The sequence below is a fragment of the Leiobunum rupestre genome, chromosome 10, assembly GCF_980474605.1.
Source record: "Leiobunum rupestre chromosome 10, qqLeiRupe1.1.hap1, whole genome shotgun sequence".
Taxonomy (NCBI): Eukaryota; Metazoa; Arthropoda; class Arachnida; order Opiliones; family Sclerosomatidae; genus Leiobunum; species Leiobunum rupestre.
The window spans coordinates 13,792,633-13,806,900 of NC_143393.1; the positions used below are offsets into that span (position 1 = coordinate 13,792,633).

Sequence of the window (14,268 nt, forward strand, 5' to 3'; positions counted from 1 at the left end):
TTTAACGCTGGTTACCTCGGTTTGTTTAAAGGGAATATAACCTCTGATATTTCTGTCGCCCTCCGAGGGTTCCAATATTGTCCGCTGCCTCCCATGGCTTTCCACACCTGCGGCGCTGATAATCGCTGATTGTGAAGGGAAAAATGGAAATTGATGGGGTCTTCCATAAAGAACGCGTTGGAGGTTCTATTCCCTTTAATAAGTCCTTTTTTACCTATCACACGAACCCAAACCTTAATGTTCGCATTTCCCTGCTGCTTGGGTTTGCGCTTGTTGCTACCTACTTCCATGGGCCACACTTTGAAGCTCTCTGGCGCTCTTTTAACTCATCGTAGTAAAATGGGGAAAAACGGGCATACTTCTCAACTCACCCCCTACAACTCCTTAAAATTTGTGCATAACCATTTGAAACACCCTGTATAAATTTTGAATCGTTTGCGTATATTAAAAGGGAATATAACCTCAGGTATTTGGTGTGGACACGGACTTTACTATAAGGGGACGGTTTATCAATCTATTTCTGTAGTCAGACCACATTCCGTTTGCGGCCAACTCAGCGGGGTGGAAAAGAGTTAGCAGTACCTCAAAATAGTTTATTCAAGGTCGTTCCGTCATATGGAAAATATCGAATTTCACTACTAGAATTTGACGTAGGCTTAATTGAATTGTCCTTATTACAGCATAAAGAATACATACACTGTTTTTTTAACCATATTTGATCTACTAATTAATTCTAAAAGCGAGTAAAATAACACTTGCTCTACCTCGTCTAAATTAACAAAACATAAATTTTTAAAATATACTAACAAAATTAATATATTCGTTTTCTCCTAAACGTGAACTAACTGGTTACCATTTAATTTTTCATCGAACTGACCTTGAAGATCTAAAAAAGTGTTTTTCTCCTTTTTTGAGACCCTCCCGACAAACAGACAATCATAGAACCGGGCGAAAAGCATTGGGGAAGCTACAGCCCAAAACCGTCCCCTTATAGTAAAGTCCGTGGTGTGGAACACCAACGTTTGCAGCTCTGGCCGCTCTTGCTTTTTCTTTAAAAATGTTAGGCGCCCCTGTACTGGGAAATTTGAAAAATTTAAGGGTTCTTCCATAAAGATTGTTTTTTAGGTTATATTCCCTTTAAGAAAAAAATGTTCTTTTGACTTTTTAATTTATCTGTTGCAGACGCTAGATCATTGGCGTTAGCTTCTCCGAGGTAGCCTATATGATCTAGCATCTGCTGCAGAAAAACTAAAAAGTCATAAGAACGTTTTTTCAAACTTATCAAAATATAAGCAAATCATGCAAAAATTATATTAAAATGCAAGTATCATTATGATGAAAAACTAATAGCGTCTGTTTTAGGCGCTACTTATCTAGGTTTCATTAAATATACATTATTGTCCATTAAAGTTGCAGAAGGACCATTTCAAAACAAAATTGGTATATTTTCATACTGAACTGTCCCCTCCTTTTCGCCCATGCTTTATGAATGAACCCTACGTGATTACACTTAATATCGCCATCTATCGATAAACTACCAGTAATAATTACGTGCTTATGATTTCCGCAGCTTCCGTCATCTGTGTTATTTGAGAAAAAAGACTATACTCACATGACTTTTAAATTTTTGGGACCATTTGTTATTTTGTGCTCTTTTTATTTGATTATTTTTGTGTTTAATTTCTTTAATTCCCCCTAGTGTGAAGGCTTCAAGCCAATTCTCCTTGGCCACGAATACCAGGGTTTTTACGTCGCTAGTTGTTTTAATTAAATTAAAGGTATAACCCTTTTGTATAACTTTCTGGCTATTGAACTTTGGTTATAAATGTCCAAAGCATCAGATGAAACTAAAGACCCTGGTTCCGCAAAATATGGAAATTTTATAAATTATTATCAGTTTCATCCTCCTACAGAAAGATTAAGCGTTTTTCCTCCAAATTTAATTAATAAAATTTCAGCATACAAAACAAGCTGTGATGTAAACTGTTTGGACATTGGTTGTAACACAGGCGTAAGTCTTTTATTATCACCTTTATCAAGGTTTTGGAATGTTCATAATAGCAATTTTTTCAAATTAGGATCTAACCCGTGCTGTTTATAATCACTTGTGCGAAAATAAACCCGATAATATAAATATCAACATTTTAGGCATTGACTTGGATAACATTTTAATTCAACGGGCATCAGAGTTTCCAAATCCAAAAAATGTCACCTTCGAAGTCATAGATTTTATGGATTCAAATGACTACCAAAAAGTAGAAAATTGTTTGTCATTCCTTGGTGTTGAGAAATTGAGCATCGTGTTTTGTTTTTCGGTAACCATGTGGATCCATCTTAATCACGGAGATGATGGATTGAAACAGTTTTTAGGTAAAATGACCAAGATCTCCAATTTTATTCTCATAGAACCTCAGCCTTGGAAGTGTTATCTTTCAGCAGCACGAAGAATGAGAAAGTTAAAACAAAATGAGTTAAATAATCTTGACCATTTGACAATAAGAAATGACATTGTTGATTTCATCATCACATATTTACAAAATAATTGTAATATGGAATTACTTTATGAATCTGGAAACACTAAATGGGGAAGAAAACTTTTTCTTTTGAAATCCAATTTACTTTAAAATGATTATTTTGTTATAACCAGTGTTACTTTTGAATCCAAGCTTTTTATTTTTAAATAAAAAATAACCACAAAAATTTAAGCTACATACTAAGACTTTTTGAATTGATTTTTCTATATCATTATGTTCACTAGTTCTAGTAATTCTACTTGAAATAACCTAATTTCTCACAACTTTTTTATTTTGGTTGTTCTTGCAATTTTTTCATAACTTCTTCATCTTGCATTGACATAGTAGTCAGTTTTTTGCCAATTCTCTCGTGTATATCCAAGTATTTTGCCACACAGCGATCTAAACAAACAGCTTCACCTTTGGATAATTCTCCATCATGATACTTTGGAGCTATGCATTTACGATGACAAGCCGATGTCATTCGATTGTACATATCAGACATCATTTCAATTTCTAATTCATTTACAAGTTCCATTTTGGAAGGATCTAAAGGAGGAACACCACCAACTCCGGCCATTTTATAAAGTATATTTTAAGAAGTAATATAGACGTTTAGAACTTCCTAGATTTTTCGTATTCTCCTTTGTTGGAATTCTTCATACGTTCCCTTATTTTCATAGCTTCATATCTATTTTTGTCGATAGATAACTTAGCTAGAACAAATCCCGATATGCCAAAGGCTACAGCCACTACCCTAAAAAAAAGCCATGTGGGCTTGATTAGAAAATTATGGATTATTTTCAACGTTACTATTAATTACCAAGCAAAATTTATTTTCGCTATAGTTCCTACTTTCCGTGACATAGAAAATTACTGTATTTATTTTATACTAAATTTAATCACGAAAATTAAACATCAAATATACATTTCCGCTAACGAGTTACGAGTCACGATTTATATCGTCTGCTCTTTAGGAAAAAAGCACTGCCATCCACAGCAGAGTTGCCAGCCTGATATCATCGCATTATCGTACTAACAACCACTACAAATAATCGTATTTTTTTACAAAATTATCGTATGCATTTCTAATAATCACTGTAACCGTATATAACTGTCAACTTTAATTACGTTTTTAAATAATTTTCATGCATAAAATGTCCATTTAAATTAACCCAACTAAAATGAACGACCAGTACCCCCGCCAGGAATTTTTAATACACAGGCCCGGTCTGATTTAGAGGCCCCCCATCTATATATTTTAATTTAGAAATGCTCTATTTTAAAGATTTTTTGTTACTTTTATTCTTATCGTTTATTTAGGTTCGAAATATTATTCCCAAAAATATGTTCTAAAACGGAAATTAGTTTGAAAAACATAATGGCTGGGTTCCCCTTTTTCGCTGATTCCCACTTATAGACGAACCTAGGAATATGAATGACCCGTAGGTGCAACCTTCGGTATTTTCCCATAAACTTTCTCTACGTGGGGCAATACTCTCCCCAGGAAGCCCGAACGTTTAAAAGCGGAAGCTCCCAATTGTTCGGGGGATTCCTGCATCCGGACGAGTAAACGAACTCCAACCAAGTGTCCGCGCTCTACATGTAGAACATAGCGCCGAACCGATTTCCAACGGCGGCGGCGGAAACGATAATTAGTTCGGCGGCGGCGCGGCGCGCCGATATGCATAAAATAATCGGCGGCTTTGAAAAAGGTCGGCGACGGCGGCGCCTAAAGGGGAAACCTGCCCCCCCCCCCCCCGAAATAGCGCCAGCCTTTTAATAGACCGCTAGAACTGTTAAACACATTTTAAAAAAATACATGTTTAATAGAATGTATTTTATTAAAATGGGAACCACTTGTTTCCAAAACGAATCATAAGTGTGCCAGAAATAACTTTTTCATAATGAGACCTTGTTGCAAGGATATGACGTAATTGACGTCACTTCCCAGTCGATGACGGTTTTATCGTCATCGAAAGTAGTTCTGGCGGAGGGGGGAAGGAAGTTAAAACCAGTTTTACGCGACGTTAGTGCTGTATTTTCTTTGGGGGCTGTCAAAGACCATATAAAGCTACGCATAGCTTTATATAATTTAAAATTTGAAAGGTTTTACCTGCCATGGCTTTAGAATTTAAAATAAAATAAAATTACGTAATAAAAAGACTGGATACTTCATGGCTAAAATTTATATATTTATTTACATGGGCGAGCTTTCGGACCGTGGTCCCTTTTCAAGCCGAGGATTAAAAGGGACCACGGTCCGAAAGCTCGCCCATGTAAATAAATATATAAATTTTAGCCATGAAGTATCCAGTCTTTTTATTACGTAATTTTATTTTATTTTAAATAGCTTTATATAGTCTTTGGTGGCTGTGAAACAAGGTCTCATTTAAATTTTTAATAGAGAGATGTTAAACAGAGGCACACTTATGAGTAACTATGTTACATATGATACTATTAAACTAAAACATTTACGCTAGTAATTACAATACTGTACTTATTTACTACCTTTTCACTAGTATTATTATCTATACACTCTTTTTAGAAGTTTTACTGGGCGCCGCGATTATCGTACAGACAACCAACGAGCCAGCCCTCTACCCCAGAAATTTCATCCCCCCAAAACCGGTTTTTTCACCGCGCATTTAAGTCTATTATCACAAATTATTTTATCTTTGTATCAAAGGAATTTTTAAAATATAATAGACTACTTTTTAGTTCCACATCGAAATATATATATATCGAAGTGGGACTATTGCTATGGACGGATTGTCGTTAAGTGTTGTGTGTTTGTTTGTGTGTTTGTTTGGTGTGGAAAGCAACGACACGGCAGATGGCGCTGCGAAAATAATTAGCAGCTTTGGCGAAACCGGGATTCGAACGCACAGTCAAAAACTCCGAATAATGATGCCTTTACGCTCTCGGCTACTGGAAGCTTCGCAAATTACGTTCGGAACTTCTACTGTATTCTCGTTAGTTTTAGCGGCGCGGGGGGAGTTGGCTAGTTAAGTTGTCGAAATTCTCGTCCGTTTTTACGCCTTATTTTACGTATATTTTCCAAAATTTAAGGTCAAGTGAACCTCAAACTTCGCGTCGGGTGGTGGGTGGTGGGCACACTCGCTTAAAATGCCTCGCTAGAAAGTGAGTACTTGAATAAACGAGCTCGAAAATTTTAAATGTTCGGGTGGTGAGCAGTGGTAGGTGGGCATACTCGCTTAAGATGCCTCGCTCGAAAGTGAGTACTCGAATAAACGAGCTCGAAAATTTTAAATGCCCTCTTCCCCATATGTACTTATAAATGCTCTAAAAGCCCCACAATGAGATACTTATTTTCTTATTTAAATAAATCAACAAGAGACATTAAAAAACTTCATCACTCGTTACACCAAACAAAAGGTTCAAGACAAACTACGAGTTCAATCCACACTGACGAACTTCCTTTTGGGTAATAAAAGCAATAGAACCATAGAGAAACAATTATACATTGAAGTCACTATCGGGAGAAGGTATTATATTATTAAGAACACGCGTACGCTTAAAAAGTTAAAGCATTGAAGACTCTATTTCCCTTCACACACTTACGTACCGCCATTATTAATTATTGGACTCCCATACTCATCCAAAAACTAGGGGCATTCGGGCATATGTAGTTTTATATCTATGAAGGTAAATTTTTATTACGATAATCTTTGCCGTATACCATTCGCAAAACTTAGGTATATTAACTTACAAGTTCACGTAAAGACTACCCGTTTATAGCTCTACCACAAATAGATCGAAATTTAAAATATAGCTTTTTGTCAAATTACCTTGCAAGTTAAGTCAATAAATGACCTCAACAGCTTATGAATTGGTTTGCCCACCCATGTATCCTGAGGGTGGGCGGTGGCCTCTCTTTAACATAGGATGGTAAATAGTATATCTCACTATAGGAAATCACATGGGCTCAACAGTTTTTATATTAGTTTGCCCACCAGGGTCTCCTGATGGTGGGCGGCATCCACCCTTTCACTTAGGGTGGCAATTTATAATCCAACGATAATAAATCACAAAGCCTCAAAAGCTTTGTATTCGTTTGCCTACCTGTGTCTACTAAGGGTGTATGGCTTTGCCCATTCGAATACACTGATGTGGAACTAATATTACGGCCTGGGCCGACTTGTTGGTGAATGCAGCTGATACCTTTCTGTACTTATTACAAAATACGAGGCGAGGCAACTCCAAAGCCGTTTTCGTTTATCCATGGACTGTAAATTTACAGTCCGTGGTTTATCTCTCTCCGATCCCAGCTATCTGCTGCAGAAAATCTTGGTGCGCGCGGTGCAGTGGTGCCAAATCTTTTGGAAATTATTAATTATTTCCAATTTTATAACGCTAGAACGGTGCACCCAACAGCCTAGAAATCGTAGCACTACCCATGGCCGTAACCAGGGGGGGGGGGGCGGTTGAGCCGTGCCCACCCTGAACCGTATGGTTGTATGTACGAATTTTTATTTATTTTTTATTTGTTTCCATTGCGTGCCCTCCCCCCTGAAATCAAATCCTGGTTACGGTGCTGGCACTACCAAAAGAAAATACTATGTAGTTCGAATTTAGATCTCAAAACGCAATTATTATACTTTAATAATGGAAATTAATTCGGCGGCGAAATAAAAATGTTTCGGCGGCGGCGGCGCCACCGAAATTAAATTTATCAGTGGCGGCGTTTCGGCGTTATCTAAATAATCGGCGGCGGCGGCGTTCGATCGGCGGCGCTGTCCTCTACTAAGAATCTAATCGGTGCCTTGTCAGTCATTCGATTAAGCGTTCTAGTTTGTTATCCGATTTCTATGGAGACTATGGGTCAAACCCAATGAGGTAGAATAAATAGAGATCCAAACAAATCTGGGATTCGCGGGACACCTTTTATTTGAGTAGGAGAGTTAGGCTTAAGTTTCAACTTTATCCAATCCTGTTGGCGCCATCTGTTTCTATAAGCAGACACTTTTGCAAAATATAGTAAGGTTTATTTTTCCAATAACACGATAGATGGCGCCAACGCGATTTGATTAAGTTCATTTACTCGGCCTAACTCTCCAACTCAACAAATACTGTCCCGCGAAATGGTAGGTCCTGGAAGGCGGATTTGGATCTCTATTTATTCTAACTCATTGGTCAAACCCAAACGCAGGCGAGGTATGTTCATAGAAATCTCATAGGTAACTAGAATGCTTCCGTGTAACTGGAAAATGGACCAAACGCCGTGGCAGACCATAGGCAGATCTCAGCCAATCAGAGCCTCTCATTGGCTGAAGGTTCAAAACGAACTGGCGACAAGCTCGGCCGTAGGCGGACCGCGGCAGCCATTGAGTTGGGAGCCGCCCTGTTACAAAAGGGTGTCGAAGACGGCAACAATAAAACCTAAAAACCTTATAAATCTAGAAATCCAATCAAATCTGCTCCCCGCGAAACAAGTTTTTGAAAATTACGAATGTGCCGTCTCCTCTAAAATGACAATAAAACGTTATCATATGACCCGTGGCGCCATCCATTATTTCGGAAAAAAAATCTTTTTGCCGGAAAACGCGTTTTATTTAAATGAACCATTGAGAGATAGACGGCGGCACGGGTAGAATGATAAAGTTTTCTCGTCATTTGGGAGCATACGGTAGTATTCTTATTTTTTAAAAATTTGTTTTGCGAAATACTGAAATCCGACGTTTTGATTGGACCTCTAGATTAATACTTCCAACTCAATGGCGGCAGCATTCTAGTTACCTATGAGATTTCTATCGGTATGTTTAATCAGAGTTTAGAGTCTAAACTCTAGAGTAGACCTATTTTCCCACAGCTGATTCGAAAGCCCGAACATCCGAACACTTCGAGCAGTCGGGCTAGGAAATAGTTCTTTTTATAAACTAACGTGGCCTTCTTGTTTTAATGTTGCTCTTACGTCACAGTCTTAACTTTCACAAGCCTTCTAGCGCGCAACAGTCGCGAGGAATATAGGTTTTTTTAGCGCGCGTGCAAATCGCTCGTGCGCCAAATATACTAATAAAGCTGTGTCGTGTGACGTAAGAGCAACATTTTAACAAGTTGGGCAATACCACTTTTTATTTTATAAAAACAACTATTGTTATTTATACCATATGTAACATATAATTACTCATAAGTATGAGACTGTACCTTTATTCCATTCAAAAATCTTCACTAACGGTTTGTTTCACCACGAACCATTAAAAAAAGTAGACTACGTTAGATTTTAACCTTTTTCTTCATCCTAGTAATTTTTGGAATCACACTATTAGCTACTAACATATTTATTTAAGCTAATGGAAAAACCTCTAAATTGAGAAGGAATTTTTTGCGTCGGAATTTTAGTCAGCCCGATGTAGCTTTATTGAAATTTATAAACTAGCTCGGTTTGTGCGGATGAAGTAAAATAATGAGTAGTTTAGAAAAATAAAAGGTTGGGGGAAAAGACCAATACGGTTCGGTTCCGTGATCGCTTTCCGAAAATGGAACCAGTCGTCGAAGTGGGATATTCCACCAGCGTTTTTAAAGGGGCTCCAAAGTTCGGTGGCAAAATGTGTGTAAAGTCAGTAAAGTGCGAAATTTACGGTTGACTCTGCGCGCCTCTGCCCTTAGTGGAATAAAACAAGTATACAGGATTTGCGGAGAGCTGCGAAATCGGTTTCGTCAGTGACCATGAACTCGCGCCAGACGGAGGGGTTCAAACGCGACTAGCGCCAACTGCATACGGAATTTTGCAACTTTTCTCATTTTATAGCATTGTTTTCGCGTCGTTTGGTTTGTTTTATTCCTCTAAACAAATATGAGTCATTTTGGAAAAAGACGCAAATAATTTAGAAATGTTTCAAAACAAACCAGACGACGCGAAAACAATGCTATAAAATGAGAATAGTTGCAAAATTCCGTATGCAGTTGGCGCTAGTCGCGTTTGAACCCCTCCGTCTCGCGCGAGTTCACGGTCACTGAACTCTCCGCAACTCCTGTATACTTGTTTTATTCCTCCAAGCTCTGCCAAGGCCGAGTGAGGGGTTGGGAGGAATGGAAAGCATGCTCAATTTTTTATTTTTTTTTGCCACCGAACTTTGGAGCCCCTTTAAAACCCATACCAAGCCTAGAAGATTTAGGCCTAGTCTCAAAAGAATCTGCAAAGACTCCAACCTTGTAGATGCCCCAGAAAAGCTCAACCTGAATTTAAACTATTTTTTCAATAAACCTGCTTCTTTTATTTGACCATTGCCCCCTGGATTAAGAGAAGGCCTAGAAATGGGCTGGTGTTGAATTTTTGAAACTGGCAAAATCAATTTTAGTTTTATGCCTCTGTTGGCCGAAAGATGGCCCTAGATCTTTCCATTTTGACGTCATCAAGTCAGGCTGACAGCGAAAGATCGGCTGCTATTGCTTAAGGGCATTGGCTTATGCGATAATATTTAAAATTCCCGCCTTGATCGTCTCGATATAAAGGTTGGAAATCGCGCCATCTACTGAGTGTTTCACGAGCGTGTAAAAAATGTTTGCCGCCCCCCTGTAGAAAAACGATTTCTAGGCCTTCTCTTAATCCAGGGGGCAATGATTTGACAATGCAAATTTATTTTAGAACTTGTAGTTCATTTTAGCTCGTAAGCCTTGGTTGTTCAAACCGGTTTGTTTACTAAAATAATGGCCGTCGGATCATCAGAAGTAGAGCTAATTGAGCGACGGCATAATCGGCATTTGAGATTCAATGACGTCAAATATTACGTAGGGTACGGATGACGCAATATCTGTGAAACAAACCGTTAGTGAAGAAATAGAGCTAGTTGCATACTTATGAGTAAAGCGTTACATATGTTTATAATTCATAGGCAGACGAGATCGACAAAAACCCAAGTGAGAAATGTATTTTTATCTATGTCATGTTTTTGATCTTTTAAAATTCCCGCACGCTCGGGTGGATGTACGCACAAAAAACGAAATCGCGAAATAGTTCGCTTCTGTCGAGCCCTTTAAAGAGTACGATAATTTTAGCGAAAATGCGATAATTTCACTTCTTCAAAGGCTGGCAACGCTGGTTCAAAACAGCCAATTCGCGATAAGTTAGAGTTACTAGGTTGCTCCACTAACGCTATGGCGGATTCTGAAGTTTCGGTAATAAAGTTTGTTATGATCGTTTATTGTAAATTTATTAATAGATTAACAATTTTTTTAAACTAAATAACAGGAAGAAGTTTTTCAAATTGACGATTTTACAAGTGTCACTGAATGGGAGAAGTAAGCTGCTGATGGTGATCCTATTTGTAATGATGCAAAGGGCTTGAAATTTGACATTTGCTATTTTCTTTAACAGATTTATTGACAGTGTTGGTAAAAGCATTGAGGAATGGGGGTTACCAGGAACTAAACAGCTGCCTACTCTTGGAAAGGTAAATATTTCAATTGCTATTAATAATAAAATATGAAGTTATCAACATAATCAATAATAAATTTTGTGTAGGATGAACTATCTCATTGCGAGTGGACCTTCAAATCTAAAGAAGTTACTTTTGCTAAATTCCGTTTCATATTGACATGGCACTATTGTAGGTCACAAGCCCAAGACAGCCAAGCGGAAACGCCAGAAAGTAATCAAGAATCTACAGATTCTGAAGGTTGGTGCTTCATAATGGAACACCGGTTTTAATAACATCAAATCAATTATTCTTGTTTCATATTCGGATTGATTCTAATTATAAAAATCTAAGTGTTAATATTTTATGTCTCATTGTTGCTAAAGCATTTTACACTGGGTCTCATAATTGTTAATTAGCTTAGCTGAGGCTCCCCTGATAAGGTTACTCCTTTTAACCTGACCCATTTACAGCCAATTTTGGACTACTTTAGAGCTTTATACTTCCTTACCTATAGCTCTCCCCTAAACAAGGAGAGCAAAAAATTAATATTCTACTTTTTTCATTATAGAATTTTTACCAGAAGCTCTTAGAGATGTATCTAATATGCAAAATGATTTTCCAACATCATGTCCTCATTACATAACGTATTGGTATGGGCTTAGGAATTTCTTAATTCTACACCCAGCAGAAGCCGAAGAAGCTATTGCAACTGAAGATAGAACTAAATTGTTATTAAGTTCACTAGCAGTTGCATTAAACACAACTAAATGGTATGTTAAAAGGTTTTATTGCTTATCAGATTTTCCAGCTTAATTTATCATTTCTTTGTAGCAATGTACCTGCATTTGTCCAGTTATTAGGAAGACAAAACAAACTATTTCAAGGAATTTGCGAAGATTCTTCGCTTAGGATTAACTTTGAAAGCGTCTATTTCTATAGAAAACCCCAAAATTTACAACATGTTTCTGGACTGCTCAAAGTTTTTAAAGAAAAACTTGTAAGAATATAGATATTAGTTAAAATACGGCCTTAACTTAAAGCAACTGTTGGCTCTATCATTGCCACCTGTATTATCATAAGGCCATTGTTATTAGAGATGGCAATGAATATAGACGATTCTTCTAAAAAACGACTTTACTGGAGAGCGTGGTGCAATCTATAAATGGCAGAGGAAGCTAAAATTCAAAATAGTGAAACGATAACGTAGCCAGTGAACCATTGTAGAGAATTATAATTAGACAACTTATAGTCTACTTAGTGAACTTTAACAAAAATTATATATCCCATTTAAAATATATTGTAAAAAATTACTATAACTTAAGTTATTGTAAAATTTCCAACGAGCCAATCAACTTGAGGGGAACTCTTATGTCACTCCTTTTGGGTAAAAACGTAGCTTAAGCATCTTGTTTTGATGTCGACGCTAGCGACATCTGTTGAAAAAAAGAGCTACTTCACATCGAGCCAACACTTGCTTTAAATTTTCTTGTTCATGGTTATGCGCTGTCACAGTTGAAAGTATTGTTAAGAAATATACAAGTTATCTCTGAAGGCATAACAAAGGAATCAATACTTACCGGCTTGTATATTAATGTTATTAAAATTAATTTGACAGGGTATTGGCACTGATTCAACACCCGTAAATGTTACATCGAGATCTAAATACGTTTTGTCTGAATGGTCTTTAGATAGCTGGCCGCAAATGCCTTTTGGTAAATTAAAAAAAAAACGACGCACATTAATTTAAAGAAATTATTTATTTATAAGTGATATGTAATTTGGTTCCATCATTTTTAGACGTTGATTACCTCAGTGATGATATTTTGCCTAAAGATTTTGGAATTTTGAGCATTGGTGCTTTTGAAGATCCCATTGTGTATGAAATATTTTTTCTTTTAACAATATCAGTTCCGTTTTTCGAAAATTGTTTAAATAAGCCTAAAATTTTATAGGGAATTGCATTTATATACTTGTTGGCCTCACTTAAACGAAGATGTGATAATTGACAATGATGTTCATTCGTGAGTAATAATTTTTTTTAATTGTACAGTGTTGCCAGTGTTAAAAAATGGGCCAAGAAAGTCAGGGAATTATAAGAATTTGTAAAAAGTCTATGGCAAATTCTACTAATAATTATTTAGATCTTTGAAAGTTTTTTAACGTTGAAATAACTTTTGTTCTGAAATATTAATTAATTAAATTTACCATCTTCTAATCAATGTAAAAGTCTAAAACTGTATAATTTTTGCCTTAAATGATCGGGGAATAGTCAGGGAAAATAACTTAAATGGTTAAGGAAAACAGGGAAAATAACTTAAATGGTCAGGGAATTTGAATCTGAGAATATTGTGGCAACCCTGTTGTAATATATTTCTTAATTATATTTACCCAATTTTTTACAGTGATTTCCATCCATTTGAAGCTAGAAGTTGGATCTCTAGTATTAAATTTTCCGAAAATCCAGCTTGTTCCTTAGGTAATATTTTAACATCTTATACCTTATTAAATACTATTGCTATTGTTTACTTAAAACGTTTTTTATTACTTAAGCTGATTATTTGTACGAGTTTGTATCCATTTCCTTCGAGTACGATGCTCAAGAAAAGTTAATTGGTGGGATAATCTATCACGAACCTGATAACTCCGCAGCGGCTAAACACGCCCTAGACAAACTAGCAGGACCTACAATACCATCAGGACACCGAATGACTAAAACAATAACAAGTGTCTTAAATCACGCCCACAAAGCTGGGAAAAGGGCTGCTAGAAAACGCTATGTAACTAGAAAACACAATGAATCTCCTCTTAAGAACCCGACACTCAGCTTGAAAATACTTCAGTTCATTTTCCCAGACTCGAGAACGCCTCCGCCTGAGGTAATTCTCTTTTAACTTAAATTATAAAATTAAATTTTTCAAATAATTATATAAATGCTCTTGGTTGATGTCCCTTGAAAGGACAAAGTTTAACCATAAATTAATAAACTAAATTTAAGATCCCGGGTAGAACTGTTTTTTATGGTTTTAATAGCAGTTTGACCCCTTTATAACTGCTTTAAGGGTGAATTGGTCTTTTTACTACAAAAATCCCTCAAATAAATAAAACACTCTGGGTCAGGGAATTTGATTTTCTCTTGACACTTTTTGAAGGTATATTTACTCTAGTTCTATGACACATTCTTTTATTATCATTTTTTCCCCTGGAAAGTTAGGCTAATTTTTTCAACATTGCAATAACCTTTTTACTGAAATATAAGTCCATTTAAATTTATTAACTTCTGATAAAAGTAAAATTTACAATAAAACTTTTGGCCTTAAAAAGTCAGGGAAAATAGGGAATAATCAGGGAATTTAAATTTCAAAATTTTCTGGCAA

The 14,268-nt window shown here is 36.5% G+C and overlaps 3 protein-coding genes across 4 annotated transcripts in view; 2 read left to right on the top strand and 1 right to left on the bottom strand.

Moving 5' to 3' along the window:
* Positions 1–1,590: 1,590 nt before the first annotated feature.
* On the top strand, positions 1,591–2,675 carry LOC149924468 (pre-miRNA 5'-monophosphate methyltransferase). Of its 2 annotated transcripts, XM_090159951.1 has the most exons (3): positions 1,591–2,011; positions 2,079–2,219; positions 2,407–2,675. In XM_090159951.1, the coding sequence occupies exons 1-3, from the start codon at positions 1,826–1,828 to the stop codon at positions 2,449–2,451; spliced, it is 372 nt and encodes a 123-aa protein (XP_090016077.1). In that variant the 5' UTR covers positions 1,591–1,825; the 3' UTR covers positions 2,452–2,675. The 2 variants fall into 2 exon arrangements, with proteins under 2 accessions (XP_090016077.1, XP_090016076.1); XM_090159950.1 differs by having other exon boundaries at positions 2,079–2,675.
* On the bottom strand, positions 2,619–3,241 carry Tim10 (translocase of inner membrane 10). Its single transcript, XM_090159952.1, has one exon. It carries the CDS (start codon positions 3,091–3,093, stop codon positions 2,803–2,805), a length of 291 nt encoding a protein of 96 aa, XP_090016078.1. The 5' UTR covers positions 3,094–3,241; the 3' UTR covers positions 2,619–2,802.
* A 7,367-nt stretch (positions 3,242–10,608) lies between these two features.
* The window catches only part of Rab3GAP1 (RAB3 GTPase activating protein subunit 1), an 88,914-nt gene continuing 85,254 nt past the window's right edge, over positions 10,609–14,268 (top strand). Inside the window, exons 1-11 of the mRNA XM_090160080.1 lie at positions 10,609–10,652; positions 10,726–10,775; positions 10,852–10,927; positions 10,999–11,152; positions 11,463–11,664; positions 11,726–11,891; positions 12,510–12,606; positions 12,692–12,770; positions 12,847–12,915; positions 13,297–13,370; positions 13,445–13,770. Coding sequence (XP_090016206.1) covers positions 10,632–10,652; positions 10,726–10,775; positions 10,852–10,927; positions 10,999–11,152; positions 11,463–11,664; positions 11,726–11,891; positions 12,510–12,606; positions 12,692–12,770; positions 12,847–12,915; positions 13,297–13,370; positions 13,445–13,770 — 1,314 coding nt within the window. The 5' untranslated portion in view covers positions 10,609–10,631. The remainder of the gene's footprint in view (positions 10,653–10,725; positions 10,776–10,851; positions 10,928–10,998; positions 11,153–11,462; positions 11,665–11,725; positions 11,892–12,509; positions 12,607–12,691; positions 12,771–12,846; positions 12,916–13,296; positions 13,371–13,444; positions 13,771–14,268) is intronic.

Coding starts and splice junctions, on each gene's coding strand:
- LOC149924468 (XM_090159950.1), top strand. CDS start 1,826: ATGTCCAAAGCATCAGATGAAACTAAAGACCCTGGTTCCGCAAAATAT. Junction 2,012..2,078: donor ACATTGGTTGTAACACAGGC/GTAAGTCTTTTA, acceptor TTTTCAAATTAG/GATCTAACCCGTGCTGTTTA.
- Tim10 (XM_090159952.1), bottom strand. CDS start 3,093: ATGGCCGGAGTTGGTGGTGTTCCTCCTTTAGATCCTTCCAAAATGGAA.